The sequence below is a fragment of the Accipiter gentilis genome, chromosome 28, assembly GCF_929443795.1.
Source record: "Accipiter gentilis chromosome 28, bAccGen1.1, whole genome shotgun sequence".
NCBI lineage: Eukaryota > Metazoa > Chordata > Aves > Accipitriformes > Accipitridae > Astur > Astur gentilis.
Genome location: NC_064907.1, coordinates 4028904 through 4054680, shown reverse-complemented (window position 1 = coordinate 4054680; position 25777 = coordinate 4028904). Strand labels below are relative to the sequence as shown.

At 37.9% G+C, this 25777-nt stretch overlaps 1 protein-coding gene across 6 annotated transcripts in view; it reads left to right on the top strand.

Annotated features, from left to right (window-relative positions):
* The window catches only part of PRKD3 (protein kinase D3), a 49412-nt gene that overhangs the window by 12729 nt on the left and 10906 nt on the right, over window positions 1-25777 (top strand). For all 6 annotated transcript variants that reach the window (XM_049831025.1, XM_049831024.1, XM_049831021.1 and 3 more), the window contains 11 exons: window positions 3990-4128; window positions 5865-5996; window positions 6659-6816; window positions 9929-10118; window positions 12825-12902; window positions 14869-15052; window positions 16554-16677; window positions 19526-19603; window positions 21233-21509; window positions 24626-24678; window positions 25059-25131. In XM_049831025.1, coding sequence (XP_049686982.1) covers window positions 3990-4128; window positions 5865-5996; window positions 6659-6816; window positions 9929-10118; window positions 12825-12902; window positions 14869-15052; window positions 16554-16677; window positions 19526-19603; window positions 21233-21509; window positions 24626-24678; window positions 25059-25131 — 1486 coding nt within the window. The remainder of the gene's footprint in view (window positions 1-3989; window positions 4129-5864; window positions 5997-6658; window positions 6817-9928; window positions 10119-12824; window positions 12903-14868; window positions 15053-16553; window positions 16678-19525; window positions 19604-21232; window positions 21510-24625; window positions 24679-25058; window positions 25132-25777) is intronic.

Sequence of the window (25777 nt, the reverse complement as noted above, 5' to 3'; positions counted from 1 at the left end):
GGAAAATAGTTAGAAATGGAATTTAATGAAAAGGTAGTATAGATGGTGCTGATCAGGCACAGGGCATGGCCAAACAATTGTTCTGACCAGCCCCTGTTTACAGCCTTTTTTATCTTCTTATCCTTCTATTATTATCCTTATTTTATCATGTATTATTTTATTATATTATCCTTATCCTTCTGCTTTTTTCTCTACATTTGTTCCTCCCTGAATCACCTCTTTCCTTGCCTTTGGTTCCTTCCATAAACATCCCATAATAAGTATTTTACAATCCTAATTCCCTGGCATCTTATAATGTGTCCCATACCATTGGGCAGCAACCCCTCTCAGTCCAAAAGGTGCTCTAGTGTTGACTTATTTTGATGGGTTTTATGGCTGGAAACTTGGGCTGAGGCTCTGCTGTGAGAGCCCCGGGAGGGGCCTGGACATGGTATTTTTTCCTTGGAGTCCTTAATTTGGGTTCCACACCTGCCCTTGTGCCTCTCTGCTCCACTGGCATGTGGAGATGGGCCTTTGGTGGGCTGAGAGCTCCTGTGATGGCCCTGGGAGGAGCTGGGCAGGGTGTTATGTGGGCTGCCCCACCTGCATTGTTCCTCTGTGCTCCATTGTGGGCAGACAGACAAGCACCTAACCTAACAGACAGGATAGTTAAGGGAGCTGTTGCAATGTTCCTTAGCTGCCTGTTCCTGTTGTGGATTCAGAAGAACCTTGTAGCAACTGCAACTCTGTAGTACCAGTCAACAGGTTATCTCTATTCTAACACTTCTAGTTTTTGGAACTGTTGTTTCTGAAATGAAGATTAGGCATGCACAATGCATAGAAAAATGTGTCCTGGGTGAAGTCTGTCACATATATCTATAGAAACTGTATAGAGAGTCTGTGTTTCATGATAGGTTTCTTGCAATAAATACTAGCATAGATTATTGTTAGTCCTGGGCTTGTGATTCTGTATCTTAGTCTAGAAGCTACTGATCAAGCTGAAGCTTGCAAATAGAGGGAATTATCTTTTATGAGGTTAAATATTACAGTTACAAAACCAGACAACCTTTCACAGTCATTTCATCCATTTGTATGTATACTTGTTTTGAGAGAAGAGGGCAGTAAAACATGTCACTACAGTATCATAAGCATTCACAATACACAGCTGAAAAGGTCAATTTAATTAACATAGAACCAAAGGTGGATGTTGATGCCAACAGTTCTAAGAATCTGTAATAGATGACTTTGCTTTTTTACAATACTTTTTTCCATAGAAATTAAATTAGCCTTTGTCTGGACTTTATTTGAAAACCAAATCTTAATTATAGGCATTATACTGTTATTTACAAACTTTGGAATTAATGTTGATGCTGCTTTCTAGGGAATGTAATATCTCATTTTTAATGATTACGCTTGCTGTCACAAAGAAGATTAGTCACCAAAATTAATGCGGTATGTTTAAAACATTTTAATAAATCCAAGATTTGTACATGAGAATGGGTAAATGGTGCACATGCAGAAGACATATAGTCTTAGCATTTAGAATAAGTCCTTCTTGGTATGTCATTATGTGACTTGGTTACTGGGGTTGGGGATTATGTGTAGGGATGTTCTGGCAGCTGCATGATACATTTATGGTCTCAAAGAATGAAAAAAAGAGAAACAAAGACGTATCTTTATCAAAAGAAGGAGGCTTAAACCTGTGAAATATCTTAGAGGTTCCTTAAAATCTGTGGTTTGTAGGTGGTGCTGTGAAATTAATACAAAGAGGCAGTAGTTCATGCTGATTCCTTCCTTGCAGCTGAATTAATATCAGCTTTAATAAAAAGTGTCATGTTCATCTGCAGGGAGATATTCACATTGACTTTCTCTCCCTTTTGTTGGAATTAAGTTTTTCAGCAGCACAATGCAATTGATATACTATAGATAAAAGTTATCCTGAGGATACAGTTGATTGCAGCATTGATGTGGTAGCTTCCTCTTGTTGCTACTAGCATTAAGATGTGATACCTGGCTAAACAGTGTCTATAGTATTGAAGAATAAAACCTCCCAGCACTTATTAAAAAAATGTAAACATGATTTGGTTTTGAGGCACAGCGGAATTTTGAGTTAGAGCTTAAAGCAGGTTTATGCGCTGTTTCAGGTATGAAGAACTGTCAGTTCCCTTGGAAGGTTTACTAGTGTGCTGTATCTATGCATCTTCTGAATATGACGTCAAGTCCTGTGCATACTTGCAGAGATGCTGAGACATGTATTTGGGCAGCACAGCTAGTCCTCAAGCTTTTTATTTGCATTCCTAATACAAATAATCTTTGGGCAATTGGGAAAATGTAATTTTCAGAGTATTCATGGATATTTGCTGTTTATCAAGACCAATCAATGGAGAGTACACTGAAAGTATGGTAAGAGAGGAGTTCTTACAGGTGATTCCAGATGACTGAAGAGATTTTAATCAATAGCATTTTATTGTATAGAAGTTTAAAAAGCATCTGGTTTCAGGGAGTATAATGCTGCTGTCATATCTGTACTGTCATGCCTACTGTACAGATACAAGAGAGTGTCAAATTTATGTAGGGAACCTAAGAGAGAGTTGGGAGACAGAGGAAGCAGCCTGCTGCTTTGACATCAACCCAGTAAATCAGTTTCTTGGTGCTGCGGTTAAATATCTGCTGGTGTCTGTATAATGTTGTGACGTCTGTCTTTTGCGTGGATTAAAAGGCACAAATTGTGCATCTCTTTGTGACTGTCCCAGTAGATAGTATGCATTCCAGAGCGTGGGGATTCTTTGGTATTGTGTATAATGTAAATGTATAATGGTGTGCACACCAAAACAGAGAAGGCCATCTTAATGTTTTGGATAAAATTGCTACCAGAAAGAGGAAATTATTTGCTCTCTGAATGAGAAGGGAGTGTGAAAACAATGGGCATGACAGATACCTTCATTATGTCTTTGATTTGGTAGAAACAAGTCCTTGACTACTTTACTTAAGGACAATTAATACACCACAAGCTTCATGCAGTTTAGATCCTGTTGCTTACTGACTGTGCAAGACTTAAATTACCAAACTGTAGTCTGTTATCTAATTAATTGGAAGTTTGTTGTGTGCTTTTCCATATTTTTTCCCACATTCTTCCTGTTTTCTTCTGTGGAGCACTTCTGTATGTGTGTTCCCACCTCGAGTTTGAATTCTGGTTTAAAAAAAAAAAGGCCAAAGGAGCTGGTTGATTGTTACTCATTTCTCTCCAGGGTCTATTCCTGCTTTTTTTCTCTGTGAAATGTCTGTTTACTTTTAACCTTCTAATTTTAAGAAGTTTAATTCACGCTTGACAGTATTTTGAAGAGTGGGGAGAATACAGAATAAGAAAGCTGTTTTCAGTGAAGTGTCATGGAGAAATGGCATGTTACTTAGTGTATCTATCCCCTCTATGGATTTTCAATATTATCTTCTGTCCTTGTGGGGAATCAAGTTTTCCTTTTCTTGCCTCTGCAGATCTAAACTGTAGTAGAACAACGACATGGAGCCTCTCTTGGTTTGCCCCTCGAGAAAAGTGTGGCAGGTGCTGCTGGGTTGTCTCAAGCTCAGTACCTGCCTGACAAGAATGTTTGTAAAATAAGGGTTACAGCTGGTGGTATCCAAGTTAGAAAGATCTGCTTTCACATGCCAGACTGATTATGCAGGTCTGAGAGATTAAAAACACAAAGAAACAAGAACCCTAACATTTTTTCTTTTCAGGTTTGAAAAAAAGTGTCACGGTTGGGGGTGGGGGGGCACAGGGAAGAAGTTGGTATTGATGAGTTTTATATGTTTTGGTTTTGTTTTTTTTTTTACCTTAACTTTTTATTCTACATTTCAGTTCAGAAAATGCTTCAGTTCCTCAAAAATAAGCAGATCAATTTTGTTTCCATGGAATACTTAAAACGCTCAAGTTCTGTAGCTGTTATTAAAAACATTTATGAATAGGATTATCAAAGAGCATGTGTTAATTTGGAGTTTGCTTTCTATTGCAGTTCCCAGAGTGTGGTTTCTTTGGCATGTATGACAAAATTCTCCTCTTCCGTCATGACCTGAACTCAGATAATATTTTGCAACGAATTACATCAGCAGAAGAGATACATGAGGGAGATCTTGTTGAGGTTGTACTCTCTGGTAGGTATTGTTGTAATAGTGGAACAGTGCTTTATTCAGTAAATTAAAAGAAAATAGTACTGTAAGGACCATTACTATTATGCTTGTCTTGAGCTCTTTGACTTAAGTCTCATACTAGGTCATTATTTTGGGGTAGAGGGTTCCAAGAAAATCCAAGTGGTACTGATGCTTCAGCACTCAGTTTTGTTATTGTTACATAGTCGTGTTTTAATCTTCTTCAGGTTTATTTTTATAGATAAATCTGAATTCTAAGAATATGAATTTATAATTATATGTTTATTATTATAATTGTTGAAGCTGAAATGAAGGTAGGATTCAGAATTTTCTTTTCCAACTGTTGTTGGCTTTCTTTTGCTTAGATCTGTCTTTTTGTTCTGTAGCTTTTGCCATTGATGGCTTTTACTGCTAAAAGGGTTTATATAAACGTAGTTGCTGAATCATACCTATAAGTACAGACTCTTAAGGGTTATTGTGCTTGAAAACAGTTTCTTTTAAATGATAAAGTCCTTAGAGTGGTGGTTATTAACCTGTAGTACTCTTCAATAATGAGGACTCCCCCCACCCCTGACCAAACCCTAACTGATTTGAATTGTATGTGTTTCATCAATACCCTGTCAAAATCAGCCAAAAGCCAGCTGTAGTTAAACTACAAATAAAGGCTGGACTAGTATTGAGCAGTTCTTTCAGACTATGAGGACTAAGTGCCAAACTGAGGTTACATTCTAGAAAGAGAGATCTCTTGGGTGTCATGGGATTTGTTTTGTAAATTGGATCAATGAAGTATGATTTCCAGAGTCATAAGGCTGAGTTTCTTGGCTGCATTTCAGTACCTACTGTGCCAGGCATGTCTAGGGTTTTCCATAGTTGATCATCTTGGTTTGAGCTTTTCATTGCTTCTGGTGAATGACATATTTGGAAAATTTGTTTTGTGTGCCTCTTCTTGACAATCTCTTGACAGCTTCTTTATAAACAGACAGACTACCAGAAACTGAGGCATTTTGAAGACATGTAAATCTCTTTCAGTAGGGTTTTAAAATTGAGACATGAGAATCTGAATATGCAGTGTTAGTACATATTTGATCAAAGAATAGTAGCCATCAGGGCAAGGTAATGTTGGTGTAAAATACTGCTTTTTTTTTTTTTTTTTTTAAAAATCTACATTCCAAAGAAACAGGACAAAAAAATCATTTAAATATATCTATGCTTGTTTAAGAAAAAGAAAATTACTAATGAAGTTTCCAGTGTTCCATGGAAACGCTACCCACAGTTCTGTTTTGATACACACAATGATAGAGTTCAATCTAATAAGCTTTTACTGAAAAAGTTGTTTAGAAGATAAAAATCTAACCTGTAGAACTGTCCTTTGTTTGAAAATTTTGTAGGTTACAAACCAGCTTGAAAATTAAGTTGCTCTTTCAAATATTTACTCTTGATTTTAGCAAAGCTTGTTGTATTTGCCTTCTCAACTTAGTGAGGTTTTCAGCATTGTGACTTGTATTGTTTATTAGTTGTGGCCATTAGCCTACAGAATCCAATGGATTTTTTCCTCAATAAAAAAGTCTTACTGAAAACTGTAAATTTCTAAATGCTTATTTAAATGGTATACAGTAAAATGCTGATCCCTAAACAGCTCATTAGTGTTCTTTGAATCTGCTGTTTTTAAAACAACATATTCTTTCCATAAATCCATGTTGGTCCTGTGGCAAGAACCATAACTTACTGCAATTTTTTAAAAGCTTTGGCTACAGTTGAAGATTTCCAGATTCGTCCTCATGCACTTTACGTGCATTCCTACAAGGCTCCCACTTTTTGTGACTACTGCGGAGAGATGCTTTGGGGTTTGGTACGACAAGGATTGAAATGTGAAGGTAAGTCTGATTTTTAGTGCATTTTTGTGTGTGTATATCAATATGAGATGAGGAAGAAGAAATTGTATCGTTTGATATGTTAGCACGTGATAAATGTAGTATTTCACAGAGTTGGAAGGGGTTGTGCATCAGGAAATCCAAGTTCTGATCCTGGCATTAATGCTAACTGTGTGTGACCGTGGGCAAATGACTTAAGTGTTCTTGTTTCCCACTTTGAAAAAAATAGCTAGCTTACAAGCCTGTGTTCTTTGCACAAGGAGCACATACTTTGGAGAGACTCCCGAAGGGGAATCCCTTTCCTTATGGCCTTCATCCAGCTGGCTGCAGAGTGCTCTGCAGCCTGCTGTCAGGTACTGATGCTGCCTGCTCACTGGCTTCTCCTTGGCTCTAGTGTTCCAAAGTGAGGGAGTGATGAAAATCTCCTGGTGGGGGGAGAAGTGAGGAGGGCTATCAGCTGCTTTGGAGTTTAGATCTTGTTTCTATAGCTGTTTCTGTGAATGGCATTGAGAACACTAAAATAAGAGAATTTAACAGAACAATCTACTTCTGCCTTTATCATTTTCCTGGGTCATCTTTTTAACTGCTTTATCAAAATATTAGTACTATTTTTGTTACTCTGAATGTGGGGAGTTTTTTGGTCTAAAAAAACCCTTCTCTTTCAGGTTGTGGGTTAAACTACCATAAGCGATGCGCCTTCAAGATTCCAAATAACTGCAGTGGAGTGAGAAAGAGGCGTCTGTCTAATGTGTCTTTACCAGGAGCAGGACTTTCAGTTCCAAGACCAGCACAAGCTGAATATACATCCTCTGCCTCTGAAGAAGTATGTAATGTGAAAGGGAAAACAATTTCTGGTTTTAAATCCTTTAACTTCTGGGGAGCTAGATAGGGTTGCAAGTGGCTCATAATGAGTATGAGGGAGTTGAGCTTAACCATTATGATTGGCTTTAGTTCATTTTTAAACCTGGTGACTGTGACACTGATAATTATTATTACTGTGAGAAATGAAATGGGAAGTAAATTATAACTTTCACGTATAATTTTGTTATTAGCCTGTCACTCATTGTTATATGAACTCCAAGAACTTTGGTTTCAGGAATATAAACCACCTTGTCTTCTTTGTAATACAGATTCATTCTGTAATTATGGTATCAGTATAGCATAGTTACTTGGCTAAAGCAGTACAAATTGTAAGCTTTTATGCTGCGAGAAGAGAGAGTGCTCCTGATATGCTGTTAAGGTTTTCACAGAGTTAATCTAAAAAAACTCAAGCCTTATCAAGGAGGGTGTAGAGGATGAAGGGCTTACAGGAAAATCCATCATCCAGAATAGTTCTTTGGTCTAATGGTTATGATGATTGCTGAGAGGTTATCGATTATACTGCAACTATATTGGGATTGTAAGACAGGACCAACAGTGATTAGATCACTTTGTTTCATTGCTGCTTCCACCGTGGGGTAAAAGCAGTGCTTTTGACGCTTGTTCTTTCCTACTTATCTAATTCTATTACTTTACGGTATAACAATTCTTACCATAGTTTAATATACAAGATTGTCTAGTTGAACTTAATTTTTTTAGCTAGAGGCTACGAAGCCTAGTATTGAGTCATGAAAAATATTTATTCTGATGTTTATAACTATTGGTAAGATTTATTCAGCAAACATAGAATACTAAATGTCTCTTCTATCACAGAATTTAACTTTATGATTTCTAAGTGCATGTTTAGTACCTCTTTGACACCTCTTCTTTGCTATGTGATTTCGAATACTTGGCTTAGATGATCAGTAACATATTACTATATTTGCAGTTTATCTTTCAGCAGTCTTAAAATGCTTTAGGTCAGATGCATAAAGCCATATTCCTTTACATTTTTCTGTAGATCTAAGTAAGTGTAAGTTTATCCTGCTAAATGTTTAGTATGATACTCAATGCCTTTTGTGTTTTAATTGTAAAAGTTTTTGTTTTAACTTAATTTCAAAGAGTTTTTTAGGGGGGGTTAATTTCCAAAATTATTTTTTAATTTTCTAAATATTTTTGCCTAACTTAGTAGGCTCTCCCGGCATGCCATACGTTGCTTTTTAAAACTGATAGGCCTACCTCCAGGGTTTTCCATTTTATACCCTACATGGGGGTCTGTATGTGCTGTCTGTGAACCTTGCCAAGTTGCTTAAAAAAAAAAAAAAAAAGTTGTAAGAGTGAATTTTTAGCATTTTAGCTTCTGTGGAAATAAGGATTCATACATACTTTCCTGCTCTCTGCAACACTTTTATGTCTGGTGTTTTCTTGGTTTTGTTCTATGATACCAGAATGTCCTCTTAAAGCTCCTTGGCCAGGTTGCTTTCTTATCTGGTCGCTTTCTGAGCACCAACGCGCACCCCCCCCCCCCCAGCCTCCAAGTAGAATCATATAATAGTTTGGGTTGGAAGGGACCTTTAAAGGTCATTTAGTCCAACTCCCCTGCAATGAACAGGGACATCTTCAACTAGATCAGGTTGCTCAGAGACCTGTCCAACGTGACCTTGAATGTATCCAGGGATGGGGCATCTTTGGGTACCTCTTCGGGCAACCTCTTTGGGCAGTGTGTTCCAGTGTTTTACCACCCTGATTATAAAAAAAATTTCTTTCTTGCATCTAGTCTGAATCTACCCTCTTTTAGTTTAAAACCATTACCCCTTGTCCTATCACTACAGGCCCTGCTAAAAAGTCTGTCCCCATCTTTCTTATAAGCCCCCTTTAAGTACTGAAAGGCTGCAGTAAGGTCTCACCGGAGCCTTCCCTTCTCCAGGCTGAACAACTGTGACTCTCTCAGTCTTTCCTCAGAGGAGAAGTGTTCCAGCCCCCTGATCATTTTTGGGGCCCTCCTCTGGACCTGCTCCAAGGTCTATGTCTTTCCTGTGCTGAGGCCCCCAGAGCTGGACGCAGTACTGCAGGTGGGGACTCACCAGAGCAGAGTAGAGGGACAGAATCACCCTCCTCGACCTGCTGGTTACGCTTCTTTTGATGCAGCCCAGGATAGTGTTGGCTTTCTGGGCTGCAAACACATGTTGCCAGGTCATGTGTAGCTTTTCATCCACCAGTACCCCCCAAGCCCTTCTCCTCAGGGCTGCTCTCAATCCCTTCATCCCCTAGCCTGCATTGATGCTGGGGGTTGTGCTGACCCAGGTGCAGGACCTTGCACTTGGCCTTGTTGAACGTCGTGAGGTTCACATGGGCCCATGTTTTGAGCTTGTCCGGGTCCCTCTGGATGGCATCCCGTCCCTCAGGCACGTCAACCACACCACTCAGCTTGGTGTCATCTGCAAACTTGCTGAGGGTGCATTTGATCCCATTGCCTGTGTCATTGATGAAGATATTAAACAGTTCTGGTCCCAATATGGACCCCTGAGGGACACCACTTGTCACCAGTCTCCATCTGGACATGGAGCCATTGACTGCTACCCTCTGGATGTGACCATCCAAACAATTCCTCATCCATCGAACAGTCTACCCATCAAATCCATATCTCTCCAGTTTAGAGAGAAGGATGTTGTGGGGCACTGTGCCAAAGGCCCTACAGAAGTGTAAATAGATGACATCCGTAGCTCTTCCCTTGTCTACTGATGTAGTTGCTCCATTGTAGAAGGCCACTAGGTTGATCAGGCACAAGGGCAAGTCCTGCCCTTGGTGAAGCCATGTTGGCTGTCTTGAGTCACATTCTTGTCCTCCATATGCCTTAGCATAGCTTCTAGGAGGATCTGTTCCATGATCTTCCCAGACACAGAGGTGAGGCTGACATGCCAATAGTTCCCAGGGTCTTCCTTTCTACCTTTTTAAAAATGGGTGCAACATTCCTCTTTTTCCAGTCACCAGGGACTTCACCTAACTGCCATGACTTTGGAAAAGTCATGGCAGTAGAACTGTTTTGGTGCAAATCACGTATACCTTCTTTATTCCAGCGCTGCTGCCCAGAACCTAGTAAGAGGATTCCCTCCTGGAGTGGCCGTCCCATCTGGATGGAAAAGATGGTGCTCTGCAGAGTGAAGGTTCCGCACACCTTTGCTGTTCACTCTTATACTCGTCCCACCATATGCCAGTATTGCAAGCGGCTGCTCAAGGGCCTTTTTCGCCAAGGAATGCAGTGTAAAGGTAAACATTTAATTTTCTGCTGCAGTGATAGATTTCAATAAAGGTTTTGTATTTAAAGTTGATTTCAACTTATGATTTGATTGCCAGAAGGTTATACACTGTGAAATGGGGCAGTATAATTTTTGAAAAATGGCACATTTTTGAGAGGATTACAGCAGCCCTCATTTTCATTTTAATAGGCTGTACATTGTACATTTTTCTGAAAAATAAGATTTAATCAGTACTTCCCTTTGTTCAATGTCTGTCTTCTAGACTCATCACTAAAGAATTTGTAAGTTTTCATTTTTGTATTCTAGTATAGAATACTGGTTATTATCTTTTGGAAAAAAACCCCAAACATTTACACAGGTAGGTGTCTTTCCTGCACTAGCTTAGGCTTCATCAGCTGCATGGTTTTTATTTAGCATATGTTAAGATGCATGATTTCAGTTCTCAGGCTCTTCCCTGCAGTTCCCAGGGCATAGCTATGACATTGTGATCTTCTGGCTCTTTATTGCTGGGTAGTGCAGATCTGTCAGCTTTGTTGCAGGAAAGAAAACTGTAGTGATTAATGATAAACATGGAAAGGACTTTCCATTTCTCTCATGTGAGTTTATCAAACATGATTACCAAAGGTCATAATTTTGAAAGAGGTCACTTAATATATTTTCAATTTCCTTTAGTAGAGGAGAGCAAAATTTGTAAGCTTATAGCTGTGTTAACTTTCTTTTGACTAAAAATACTGCTGTCTCATGTAAATAAGGAATTAGTTTTATCTTTCATTTCTCTTTTTATTAATTTGCAGTCTTCGTAGTCTGTTTTAAGTCTGCGTCCTGAACTGTGGGGTTTGGTTTTTTTTCCAGTCAGTAATACAGAAATAATGAAGCCTGAAAAAGATGCTTTGCAGAGTTAACATGTTGATGCTACTGACCGTATACAGTTATTGTGACTGTATATCCAGGTGAACAAATGGGGCTACCATGTCAGTTTCAGGGAATTGAATGACACTGGATAAAGATAGCATTTTTATATGGAAAACAAGCCTAGAGAAATGTTATGTATATGCATAGGACAGAAATAAGTATATTAATAGGCCTCCATTTATGCAGTACGATCCTATATGTATTTTTAATATATCAGGAATTGATATCAAACAATCAAAATATTTTCATACTGCTTTCTCCTACAGATTCTTAAGGTTTCCCACTGACTTCCTTGTGCACATTCCCAAAGCTTGGGGCTTTTCAGCAATCCCATGTTCCTGAGTACCTGTAAGAGCCCTGGATTTCTTGAATTCATCCAGGCTTCTACTTGGACTCTGAGGATGATCTTTGGGATACTAAGGCTATATTTGTAGTAATAAATTAAATGTGCCCAGGAACGTTCCTGGACACTGAGGTCAACTGGGACAAAATGACCCGTGCTCATGAACAAGTTTTCTTAGCATCCCAGCCTGGGTGGCTGTATGCAGACTGCCTGTTGGGAACAATTTAATAGGATGCTCTGATTTATGAACTAGACCTGGGAACTGTTTGGGATTGTGCTAATGCTGTGGGCCAAAAGCATGCTAGGGGATGTTTCTAACTGTTTATTAGAGAGTTGCATTGCAGTACTGGGGAATGTTTCTGGACCTAGATTTATTTATTAGGATTGACTCGCTCTTAGTCTTTCTAGTTCCCTGGTAGGATTTGAAATGTCTGTTTCTTCCAGCCCCCTTCAAACTAGTGAAGTAACCATATTCCATAATATGGACTGAAAACAGAGCTATAGAAAGGACAGTTCATTGGTCTCCTAGGATGCTTCCTCGTAGGCACTCAGAAGCTGAACAGGATTGTATTTTGCTCCAGGGTTTGGCTTCTCTGCTAGTAAAAATGGGGAGATAATGATTTTTCTCTTGTCTGGGCACAAGAAAAGCACAATGAGCTTTCTTTGGATAGTGAAAAGGGGCTACATTAGCAGTTTGAAAACAGTTGTGGGGTCAGTAGGGAGTTTTGAAATTCATGATGTTGATACAGAGTTGAAAATTGCAGCGATGCTGCTAATAAAGGAAATTCTTGTTAATACCACTAATGTATGCTGGACTTTGTTCAGTAGGCTACATCTGATACCTCGGATGCAGAAATGGCACACATCCAGGTTAGATTCCATTGCCACATCAGGCCAGATCTGGACATAATGTTATTCTGTCTGCCTTGTGTCAGCAGGCAGAAATGGAGCTTCAGTGTTCAGCCAAATCTGTAATCTGAATGATAGGGAAACTGGACTTTGGGATTTACTGCAGAGCATATTTGTGCTGTGATACAGGTGTGTGATACTAGAGGCTTTGATGGCTGCAGGTCTTAGGCAGCAGGTGGGGAAAAGTGGTAGAGATGAGACATTTGAATCATATAGCAATGGAAAAAGGGATGTGGAACAGATGAGAGGATGGGAAAAAATACATCATAATGGAAAAAGTAACTACAGAGAAAGCTAGAGAAGTAGAAAATTGTTTTGTACTGGAAGGGGAAGTGCTGACATAATAAATAGTGGTGGGGCAAATCAACATGTGACATCAGGACAAGTTTGTTAATTTCCTTCTGGAGGTGACCTCGTTGGTACTGTCTTCAGTTACATGTAAATATATGAATCTGAACTGAAGCTTGTGATGGAAGTAGTGAATGATAGAATGTTAGTGTTTGAGCAGGAGTAAGATTCTGGTATCATGGGCTTATTTATCTTCTATTTTAGATTGCAGATTCAACTGTCACAAACGCTGTGCGTCTAAAGTACCTAGAGACTGTCTTGGAGAGGTGATTTTCAACGGAGGTAAGATGAGGAACATGCTTTCAAATACTGACACATCTTTGGAGGCTTAACAAGATGCATTAGCTTTTGGTTCTCTCATCTTTGAATATCTTAAGTCTTTTTATTTTATCTTCCCAGTTTTTTCACCTGAGATTGCTGACAATTAAAAAGATTCACTGTAAAACTTACACTCTGGTGAATTTAATTTTACATGATCAGTGTTTGCAAGGACAGTGTGCTTTGCTTGAGATTGCTCAAAGGAAATAAAAAATGAAGAAGCCTTCTCAATGTACAAAAATTAAGTATCTGTTGTGATCAGTCTGCTCATTGTTCACCATGAAATATATATTTTAAAATGTTAATATCTGAAGACAATACCATTTTTTGTGACTTTCTCATATCCATGATTTTTAGTGGCCAGTTAGTCCAGCAGTTTATGAGGTAAAAGAGAAAGGAAAAACCAAGCCAAACCAAACCAGAAAAACGCACTTTTTTTTTTTTGAAACCTCAATTAAGTAGGACTGTTTTCTGAATAGACCCTACAGAGTTGAAAGGGGAACGTGGGGAATAGTATGTGGAAGAAAGTTTAGTCATATAAGTTTTAGACCAGTGTTAAGCTGATGAAATATGGGTGGGTGAGCAGACAGTGAGGTGGATTGAAAGCTGGTTGAATGGATGGGCCTAGAGGGTGATATAAGTGGCATGAAGTCTAGTTGGAGGCTGGTAACTTGACCCAGGGGCCAATACTGGGTCCAATCCTGTTCAACATCTTCATTAGTGATCTGCATGATGGGGCAGAGCGTGCCCTCAGCAAGCTGGCTGCTGACTGGGCAGACTGACTGATACACGAGAAGGTTGTGCTGCCACCCAGAGGGATTTCGACAGGCTGGAGAAATGGGCTCAAGGGGGTTGTTGGACCAGATGACGACCCCCAAAGATCCCCTCCAACTTCAACCATTCTGTGATTGTGTTGCCCAGAATTTTGATCCTTGGCGCACATATTTTGAGGGGAATAAAATTGATGACATGCAGCAGATCACACCAAACTGTACAACCTGATTCAGAGGCCTGGGCAGCAGCCCTGTTAGCCAGTGGGTCTGTTGCCATTGCACAGTGTATCGCATGCATTCATGCCTGCCTTCTTCAGCTTCAAGGCTCTTGCCTGGGTCTTGAGATTGGTGGCCATGAACAATAGTGTGCAACACGTTGTTGCTGCAGCCTGCTTTCACTACCCTCGTGATGCTAAGTGCTAGGGGACATAGTTTAGGAGCTACAATTTCATAGAATTCTTTGTGGACATAACGAGTCATTTGTTTTTCGTTCTTTCTCCCACACTTAAATTCAACCTTCTCAGACCAAAAAAAAAAAAAAGGCTGCAGATGAAGGTATTTGTATGTCTTAATTCTTAGTTTTCCACAATATAAGTTGTACAGCTTTTGGAAACTTTAAACTTCTGCCAGCAGAGAGTCAGATGTGAGTAAGATCTGTTCTGCTTTTCTCTTTTTCTGCAATACCACAGCCCTCCTTTTCTTTCTTACTTTTGCTATTATGGGCTACAAGGGCAGTGAGAATAGAGTTGGGTTTCTGTTGACAGAGAATTTCATTTGCACAGGAGTAGTTCTCTGGGTCATCTCTAGCCATCGAGAGGTTACTTTGTACTGATTACTTGTGGAACAGAATTACTTAATGAGATTCAGGTTTAGACCTTAAGCTTTTCGCTCCATTTCTTTCAATACGATTCTTCTTTTAGATGGGTCTCTCTTGCCTTGGCATTTAGCAAAACCAAACTGATAATGTTCGTTAGCATACTCTGAACCATTTAGCAGAAACTTGAGGATTTTGTATATACTGATTGTACTTTTATGTTTACTTGCACAAATGTGAAATGAAGAAGAAATTTTTTGGGGTTTTGTTTGTTTGTTTGTTTTCTTTGAGTTTTTTTTAGTTGTTTATTTGAAATAATATCTGGATCCTGTGTTGTTTCCAGAACCTGCTAGCCCAGGCCAGGACTTGGACATGCCAATGGAAGTTGATAGCAGTGAAATGAACAGTGATGGTAGTCGAGGTCTAGATGATGCTGAAGAGCCCTCTCCTCCAGAGGACAAAATCTTCTTTATGGATCCATCTGACCTTGATGGAGACAAAGATGAGGAAGCTGTCAAAACCATCAGGTAAGTCATAAGCTATATTTCTTTCCTCTGGATGTACTTTCCTCAGTATTGTGAGTAAACCATTTCTGATTAGCTGAGGTTTACTGCTTCAAGTGTTGTTTTTTCATTTGTGGTTTGTTTTGGGTTTTTTTGAACTCGAAAATGCTTTGTAAAGTTATCCTGTTTCAAGGAAATCTGAAACATAAATTCTTCTATTTGGAAAAAGTACTATGCTACGATTGTTATCAAAGAAATAAAACCAGATCATCAAAACATGGTGACTTTTATGGCTTAACATGGCTAAGGTCTTTGATTTTAGACTAATTTAGTTACTGTTATGCATGTGTTGATTTAAAAGGAGTTACCTGAGATATTTTAATTTTTGTATCATAGTCTATATGCATTTTAGGCAGAAGTTTGCTTTATCGATCTTGAATGTGATTTTTCTGAAGTCTGCAGGCTGATAACTGTTACATAGTTGCTTTAGTCAAGTTTGGTATTTTTACCTTCTGTATTATTCTGAATAGTGTCATCCTGATTTTCTTAAGTCATTCTTAGTAACATAAGAGTAGTTGTGTTAGGTCAAACTAAAGGTTGTTTTGGCTCAGAGCTTAATAACAAATATGTGAGGAAGAGCATACAGTGATACCTTCCCAACTTGCAGCAATTTATAGCTCAAGGACTTCCTGAGTTGTAAGTAGCATCTTTTTTGTGTTCCACCTTTAGGTAGGATTTTTCCATTTATTTCTAATGGGATTCAAAGCAATGAAAGTTTTTGGCATGTACAGCATCCTGTGGTAGCCAGTCCTGCAGAGTAACTGTGTGCTGTGTTAAAGTATCCTTACATTTTTGGTTTTGAATCTACCTTGTGATTTTGTGTATTTACAAATGTTTCTGTTAGTGTCACATGTAGGACCTCTGGTGTTAAGCAGGCAACTGAGTGCTTTGCTCCATTTTTAGTGCTATTGAAACCTGTATGTTTAACTAATAACTCTGTCAGAATATTAGAGATTGTAAAATCCTTGTCTGCAGGACAGTTAATATCCCCGAGCATTGATAAAATTTTCTAGTGCAGCTGTGATTTGAATTAACATACCCCTGTTTGTATTTTCATACACTGAAAGTATGCTTAGGTAGGGACCTTCATTAGTATAATAACAATATTAAGAAGTAGCATAGTCATCTTACACAGACAAGAGAAAATAATAGTGATGCTCATGTTAATTATATTTTTATGCTGGATTAAGACCAGCAGTCTCAGCTAATTGTTTTGAGAGAGGATGATTTCTGTAGGTGTCCTCATTTCAGTGTGTTTCTTCTGTGTTCCATAATCTAAGTACTGCAATACTTGCACCAGGAGAGCTAGTGGAAGCTCAGATACCTTATCAATTTCATCTATCAATGACATTTGTATGGGAAGAAAAGGTGCCTGTTCCTGAAAATTATGGGCTAAATGTATAGTATAATTGCAGTAGTGTTGTATTTTACCTTGTTAAATATTAACTGTTCTATCTTTTTTTAGTCCTTCAACAAGCAATAATATTCCTCTCATGAGAGTTGTACAGTCGATCAAGCACACAAAGAGGAAGAGCAGTACAATGGTGAAGGAAGGATGGATGGTCCACTATACTAGTAGAGACAATCTGGTCAGTGACTTTAGTTTCTTCCTACGTTAAGTTAAATTATTTCTTTAATCCAGTGTATCCATTTATCTTATTTAGTACTCTGATTTACAGTATAATTTGAAAGAACTTAGCCATGATGTTCATTATAAAGAAATCTGGTTTAAAGGAGAAACTGTAGTTTATTCAATATTCTTCATGTGGTGGTTCAACAGTACTTTTCCTTCTCCCTTTTAAGAAGGAGAAGCATCTCTAAATTGTCTCAGATGAATTGCGTGTTTAAAATTTCAGCTTTCCTGAGATGATTTGGAATAATTTGCTTATGTCTTCTTTCTGTTTAGCAGTTGAACTAAATATTTGTATCAGTGTTTTTATTCTACTACAGGAAGAGGTGAAAATCATTATAAAATTATGAGTACTGAAATGGCTGACGCTATTATTCTAATAATCTAGGTGTTTGTAAATGTCTGTGTGTCGGTATGGGAGCCCTTAATTCCTCTAGCACTTCACTCTATCTAAAAGTAAGCGGCATTGAACACCATCCCCCGCAAACTCACTATTCCTCTTGATGTCAGTGGAATAAAGAGTTGTGGCTTGACTGTATGTCCTTGGGTATGCAGACATCCTCCAAAAAGACTGTTGTTTGTTTCCAGTGCTACCAATAATGATCTCTTAATTGAATCTTCTTAGGCAAGCTCCTTGATTTTGTGTATTGAGGAGGAAGGTAAGGAAGAATAACTGGGTTCCGCAGAGTTGTCTGATGGGAGGGAGTGAATACTCTTGTCTTTTGGTAGATGAATGAAAAGGATGAAGTCAAGAAGTTCCCAGATATTGTGAAGCACAAGCACAGTGTGTCATGTTGAGACTGTTCATAAAAGGCAGCATAAATACTTTTGCATTGTCTCTACACAGGAGTCTGATTGAAGGGGACTTCAGGAATTTAGAGAAGCAAAGTTATTTAAGTTCCACTGAATTCAAGCTGAGAGGAGATACTAGTCACCTCAAGTTGACTGTAGTGTTTTTACTTTTTGTGATTGTCAACTAAACAGACCACTACAAGTGGTCTGTCAGAAACTGCCTTACAAACCATTTTTTTAAGGTACAGTTTTTTTAATACCTAGATGTATTTATCAGAAACCAAAATAAGTGTAGCATATTTCAGATGAGATTCCAGCCAAGGCTACTTAACAGACACAATTATCATCAAGTGGCTATGGAAAAACTAAGGCCAGGTAGCAGACAAAGATGAATAGTTCTAGCAGAACTGTTGAGGGCCAACCTAGTATTCAGCTCTGATTTAATCTTTCAGTACAACCAGTACATTTTTCCATGGACTTTACTGAACCTCCTCATAGAACGGTGATCAGATTGTACACCTTAGCTTAGTTTGATTTTCTTCATCTGTCAGTCTGGCTGCTACCTAGATGACATCTACCTAAAAAGGCAGTTCAAATGAAGTGGAGTATTCTGCCCAAAGCAAGATATCCTTAGCCATGCAAGATCTCACAGAGCTTCCTAATGGGAGGAGACTTCTGTATTGGGCATTGCAACATCATCTATTTCCCTTGACCACTCTGCTCTCAGCCATGTCAGACTATTTCCTATTCCTGAAACAACTTGGGCTTCCTTTCAGTTCTGACAAAGTTCATTTTAACAGCAATATCTGTATGCTTCTTGCTGACTCTGGATAACAAGATATTTCACCCTTTATAATGAGAAGTTTCTGTATCATCATCTGTATTCTTTTCCTCACTCTGAGCCCATCCTTTCTCAGAATAGGGTATGGGCAGATTTTGAATCTGAGTGAGTTACCAACCTGTTCCTTAATTCCCCCCCCTCCAAAGTCTTCCCTGATTCATGATTTAATAAAGAGCATATATGTCTAAAGGACAGATTCACCCTTATGCTTTCACCCAGTTTCCGTTCAGTGCTGCCTGGAAATTCCATATAGTTAAATCTATTCATGACCAAGCTTTCTTTGTCTGACTCCTACAGGTAGTCTTAGCTTCCCTGTGATTGACGTGATTGAAGCTTTACTGTATTATGTTTCAAACTTTGTCATCCTAGGCCAGAGTAAGGATCTTGGTTTTTTTGCCACAGAAAAATGAAAATGGGTTTCTAACTATATGAGCATGGTGCAAGCAAAGTAAGTTAGGTTCATACAACCATATTAGCTTTCTAAAAGCTTTGTTTTGAGGAATGTTTTTCTGCTTAGAATTACAAGGCACTTATGTGCAACAGCTTATTCATATTACTTTTTGTTGGAGAAGGTATTTTTCATTGGTGGAGACTTCCAGAAAATGGGTATTTAGTCTGTCGTGATTTTTATTTTATTTCCCCCCCCCAAGATATTTTGTCCACTTGAATCTCATAATCTGTCTGTCTTGCCACTGTGTGCTTTTGACCTCCTAGAATTCTGTGTTGACAAAAGAATTAAGGACTTGTTAGGCTTGCTCAGTCCTTGAATCCTTGTGATGTTGGTGTGAGGCCATGCAGGGAGAAAGCATAACTCCCACAATTGTTACTAAATTAAAATAATTCAGGTTTTGTGAGCACATGTCCCTGGAGTGAAACCTGTGTAGGTAAGTGTTTTTCCTGTATGAGATAACTGCTGTTGTCACTCCTATTACTGTAAGGTAAGTGATATTTTTTTTCTGGTTTGTGGAAATAATTTTTGAACCTCTTCTTGAATTTAAAAAAATATCTTTATTCTCAAAGTGTATTTTTTCATGTATCTAGCCTAAGATACAACTGTAGATTATCATTAATTGATTATTTTAGTAATTTTAGAGCATTTCTCATTTAAATAATCCTATAACAAAAGCCATAACAGTGATTTATTCCTTATGTTATTGTACTGTGCATTTTGTAGAGAAAAAGACATTACTGGAGACTGGACAGCAAATGCCTCACGCTATTTCAAAATGAATCTGGAACAAAGTATTACAAGGTAATTAATGATGATTAATAATTATGTGGCACTACTGTTTTATAGATCTGAAATCTACTTGTGAGCAAGTATAAGTGTTATCTCCTTTTCCCCATCTTTTTTTTAATCAAAACTGTGATTAGGTTAATTGTTGGCTGAAGCTTATAAGTGAGAAGGACCAAGACTCACTCCGAGAAGTTGCTTGCAGCTGCTGTTCTAATCCCCTTGAGTATGTCACTCCCTGCATTTTACATGTACTGTTCTCCCAAATTACCTAGCATATTAAGCTTTCTTCACAGTTACCAGATAATTTGTTTGGCCGCCAGTCTAATGAAGGCTAGGATTTTTGTATTCTATAAGTAGTGACTGAAAGTTTGCATGCTTATGTATTTTATTTCGAGGTTCCCAAAATTAAGTTATTCCCAACTGTACAACTGGAAGTTGCAAGCAAGATTTAGAGGAAAACCTACTGTGCAGCCTGGCATTATATAAATAAAGCTTAGCAATAAATTTAGTATATTGTTAATATAGTAATGTATTCAGTGGTGGAATATTCAGAAAATGTGTTTGAATGTATAAACAGGATTTTTCCCTTTCTTGTCTTACACCTTTAGGTGGGGGTCCAAATCTTGCAGCTTCTTCCTTTATAACATCTCTAAGATCAAGCCTTTTCTCTGTACACCCAGCTAAACTTGCCCAGATCCTTTTCATCCCTATCTTGACCAGTGCAGTCTCTTCTCAGACCTCTCTGATACTTGTATTGCCCTGTGCATTCAAAACACAGCTGGTAAAATATGTTCCTTGCTTGTTGCTCCGTTATGTCACTGCTTTTAGTCCTTTGACTTGCCCCTTTGCACCCCTTTTTTTAACTGCTTAAATCTCAGGTTATTTGTCTTTGCTGTTAGAGTCATTCACAGTTTTTGCCTTTACATGTATTTGCTCTTCATCGTAATCAGCTACTGTCTCTTATCCCCCTAATGCCAGCCTGGTGTTCACCTGCTTGTTCACTACTCTTGCAAGTGACATGCACCTGTACACCTTCCCATGTATGTGGAATGTCCTCCTCCAGCTAGTGTGAACTTGCAACTGTTTCTTCCTTCAGATCTGTTCTCTAGTACTGCTTGTACCATGATCTTAAACTGATAAGGTAGAGGAGTCAGTAGAAATTGTTAATATCTGTATAAAAGAGAATCTTTACCCAAAACAATTCAGATATGTGAAGCAGTGCTTATTGACTAGCTTATATAACCACATCCTCTTCTTCATGTTGTCTTGTTTCACTTTTTTTCCCCTGTCATGTTCTATTGTAGCTAAGCTGTATAAACTACAGGGGGAAAATGATCATTTTATAGTTGTGCAGCATTTGTATGCTGTGGGGGCATGTTTCGTGCTGAATATAAATGCAGTTTGAGTAGAAAGTAGTAGTTGTATAGAGAGAACTGCGGTGGGGCTGGAAGTCTCTCTAGGCTTGTATAGAGGAATTCAGAAAACTGGGTGGTCAACGGTCATGCAGTTTGACAGTAGTTACGAAGCTTGGTGTTCTAGTATTTTGATACATTTGCTTTGATTTCTTTGCAAACAATTTTGAGTATCAGTATATTAAAATATTATGTGCATTTTCATTTTTTAATCTTTAATATTTTTCTTCAGGAGATTCCACTTTCAGAAATTCTCCAGGTGACTCAGCCTCGAGATTTTTCAAACGTGGTGCAGGGCAGCAACCCATACTGTTTTGAGATCATCACTGACACGATGGTGTACTTTGTTGGCGAAAACAATGGCAGCAGTCATCACAGTCCTGTTCTTGCTGCCACCGGAGTTGGACTTGACGTAGCTCAGGGCTGGGAGAAAGCCATTCGTCAGGCTTTGATGCCAGTCACTCCTCAAGCTAGCGTTTGCACTGCTGCAGGACAAGGAAAAGATCACAGTAAGCAGGCAGACAAGGCACTATTATTCATATTCTGAAGCTGTTAATGGTAGAGATTCCTTTCAGAAAAGTGGTTATTTAGTGTGAAGTATTGTCTGTCTATTCTCTGCTGAATTAGGTCCATAATTTTCCACAATTCTCTAAAAAGTGACACTCAGGTGTGGAGGGTGGGCAAATCCTGTAATCTGTTGTAGCAGGAAGTAGTAGTTAAGAATCAGATTTACAATATGAATGCATATTGCAGAGCTTTATTGTAGGAACATTAAGAACTCACACGTAGTTGCTGGATATAAAAAGGGATCATAGTTTAGATATTTCTAATATACTTAAATAAATAAATTCAGATTATATACATATACTCTGAAAGAACTAAATTTGGATGAGTTTTGATGTTAGCCCCTTTATTTTAATTTGCGAGATGTCAGTAGCTAAGGAGAAGAAAAGGAGGTAGTGATGCAATGTAAATACTGCCAGTGACAGAAAGGACTTTAGCTGAGCTGTGGGTAGTAACAAAAAGTACCCTATTCTTTTTGTGCACCCGCCCTCCCTTTCTTTCTCCAGCATAGGATCATACTCATTATCAATGGTCCACTAAATTATATATTGTGTTCTTTCTCTTCAGACATCTTCTTGTTCCTTGCAATGATGTTCATTCACATTCTGTACTGAGATTTATCCTTTCGTTCTTTAGTTTCCTTTCATCTTCCAGTTACTCCTTAATCTTTTAGTGAAATTTTCTTCTGCAGCAGATTCTGAGATTAGTTTCTCTGTTTCTGATATCCAGCTATTCTGCATCAGCAACAGTTAAGAACCTGTAAATGCTAGTCTGAGGTAAAGGCACTTTCTGAAAATACAACCGTGGTCTGAAATGGTAAACTATGAAATGCTAGTACTGGTATCTGTATTTAATTACAGTGAAGAAACATACCTGTAAGATAGTACCTCATAACTGGCCTTACACATATGTAAAATGCCACTTTTGATATGAAATTCTTAGTTCAAAAAGCTCTCTCTGTTTTCTAGAACCTAAGTCTTGGTGTTGCTGAGAGACTTGCAAAGACAGTTGCTTTTTCCAAAATCAATTTTTTTTCAGATATAAATAAGAACATTTTTATACTAAACCTAAAACTTGTTAGTGGTAGGAAATAAGGCTGCAGGGGTAGATACAGGGAGAAAGTATTTCAGCATGTTTAGGATTGCAGAAGTATAAGAAACTACCATGAGCTGTGAAGTGGCATTTGCATATCCTTAGACAATTCAGGTTGGTATTTAAACTCTAGAAAGCCCACAAATGTCCGTTCATCCCTCTTATTCCTACACATTGTGATCCATGAAGTGTATCCCAAGAGTCTTTAAGAAAATTAGACTTTTTGTTAAAAAAACAAAGCCCCCAAAACCTCAAATATGTTCTTTAAATGAAAAGACCAAAAGAGGAGGGAGACATTGCTAGTGCTTGAAATTCTTGCAGCAGCAGGGAATTTGTAGTGTCAAAATGTCCACAAGATACTAGTTAGTCAATTTATACCATGCTCTGGCCAGAAAGTAGCTAGAAATGAGGATGCTCTTCCAGTCTGACCCATGGGAAAGAGTCCTTTCTGACCTGGTACCTGGTGGTTGGGGTGGGATATATCTTTGTGGGATGTTTCTGAGCTGAAATAAGAAAGAGAAGATTAGTAAGCTGTTACCTGGTATAGATTACCTATTAAGTCCTGGCATTACTGATTTCTTCGGAAGTGACAATTTTTCAGCCCTTATTCTTACACATTTCAGACACTAGAGAAATGGATTTATTTGCAAGAAGTAACTCAATCTCTACTAGATATTTTGTATTCTGTAGCCATCTGTGGAGAAGGGTTCAGTGTGTTCTTTTTAAAGTTTCAAAAGCTGTATCTTCACTTTCTAGTTACCTTGTTTCAACCTTCCTGCAGTTTGTGTTGACCTTATTAACTTTTTTGTCTGTTTTTTTTTCCTTGTTTTTCGTTGTGTTATGCCAATACGGACTATAGTCAATAATCAGTAGAAATATGCAAGACTGTAATTCCAGTTCATGTTTCAGATGCAGTATTCAGAATGTCTTTGAGAACTAGTATTTGTTGCTGTCTTCAGTCTGTAAATCCCTTCTTTGAGACAAAGCACAGGTGGCAAAAATCAGATACAGACATCTTTGTTTTCTGAAATTATGTTTTTAAAGCTCAAGGTTCTTCTTAGGGTGATAAAGGCTCTCTTCAAAGTGATAGTAAATCTATACTATATCTTCTCTCCACCTTGTAGGTGAATTTGTTCTACATTTCTCTTTTTTTTTTTTTTTTTTTTTGAAGTTAACATAACAAATGATAGGTGTCCATTTGTCTGAGATGCTTCACCTCTGTATTGGAAGTCAAAGGAGCCTTCCTTGACGTATCTCTTCTTGTCCGTGCATCATAATGTTATTCCTGTAATGAAGACTTCGTGTCAACATCTGCTGCAGGCTGAAAAATTCTGTGTCTTTATCTGGTGCTTTTACTTGCAAATTACACTTCCTACATGTGCTCTTTTATTCCAAAGATTGATACGCTTCTGTAGTTCATCCATGAAACAAAGATTCTTTATATTATAGGGTTTATTGCTCTTCTAATTATCAGGTCTATTACTTGCTTTGGTTGATTTGTTTCCTTTTCTTATGCTTAATTCTGTATATCTTGATGCCACAGAAAATTAGTAACCACATTCATTTGACTATAAGTGATCTTCCTGGTCCTCTTCCCTATATTTTTCTATATTACGACCAGAAATTCTTAGCAGTTTAATGAACGCTGATACAATTGCGACATTACTATTGTTTTTGGTTTTCCAGCCCTTTATTGTGTACACACTCGTACTGTTTTACTATTTTTGTAATCAGTGATATGACAAAAATAGACACATAATTCCAGCAAAACTCCCAGGGTTGTTTATCTAATTAATCTGTGAAATCTGAGTTCCAGGGTATGATGTTTCTGCAGAACATCAATAAAAATCATTTCACCATGACTGGGTTAGAAGTCAGTAAAGGTTTTTTGGTTTGTTTTTTTTCCCTTTTTACTAGAAAAAGTCTGCCCTTCCTATTTACTTACTCAGTTATATCTTCTTTATTGCAGAAGAGTTATCTCTAAGCATCTCTGTTTCAAATTGCCAAGTCCAGGAGAATGTGGTAAGTCATGTGCATTGTGTAATAATGGTGTTTGTTTGCCTGGGTATTACAAAGTAATTGGTAGTAACAGTGTCTGGATGAGAAAGCAACACCAGGGTATTGTAGCTAAAGAAGTCTGTGTTCTATGCAGGAAGTAATCTACGTACCTGACACAGCCGTTAGTTTGTATGAATGTATGTCCCTGCTTACACTGCAGCTAAGTGGATCCTTTTCAGGAAAAGTTTGTTGTGTTTTTTCCACTCCATTCAGGGCAATGGTGGCACCCTTTACAGAGTTTGATTGATGTCAAATGTAAATACAGCTTAGCCAGTACTAACTAATATGCTCATGAACATTTTGATTACTCCTGATGTTTGTGATTTCTTTTTTTCATGCATTAGGATATCAGCTCTGTGTACCAAATATTTGCTGATGAAGTGCTGGGTTCTGGTCAGTTTGGTATTGTATATGGAGGTAAATTACATTAGATTCCATTATGCATTTATTAAGGTAGAATGTCTGTCTGCTTGATATAATGACCCTTTTTGTATTTGCTTAGCTGTATCTAGAATGTCTAGGTGAAGTTTAACTTGTTAAAAGTTCTGTTTGGATTACTTTGTCTCTCTGCAGTTTTATGTACAGTATTTCTTACAATTCCTTTTTTGCAATTAGAGTTTTGCATTGGCATCAAAATTGGTTTAGAATATGCATTGCATTTTGACTTTGATTAAGATTTTTTTAATTGCAAATCTCTATTATACAGTATTAGAAATCACGTATTTAAGGAGGTTGTCAGTTTTTAATGATATCTGAGAGGTGTAGCTACAAGCAATTAGAAAAATTCATATTTTATGGTTTGACAGTATTTTTGCAAACATATTATTGACGTATTTTATGCAAACAGTTTCTCTACAAATTTCTGTCAACAGGATAAAGTAGAGGAAGGAATTCTTTGTCAGGAGGTCTCAGTTTTGTGTTTCAATTGTAGTTTTATCACTTCTAGTTTTTAAAAACTTCTATTGCAACTTGTAACTTGTTTATAGTAATAATCACAAAAAGAACAAATACTAGAAATGCATCATATGAACTCTGTTTCTCTCTTTTTTTTTTTTAATCCCAT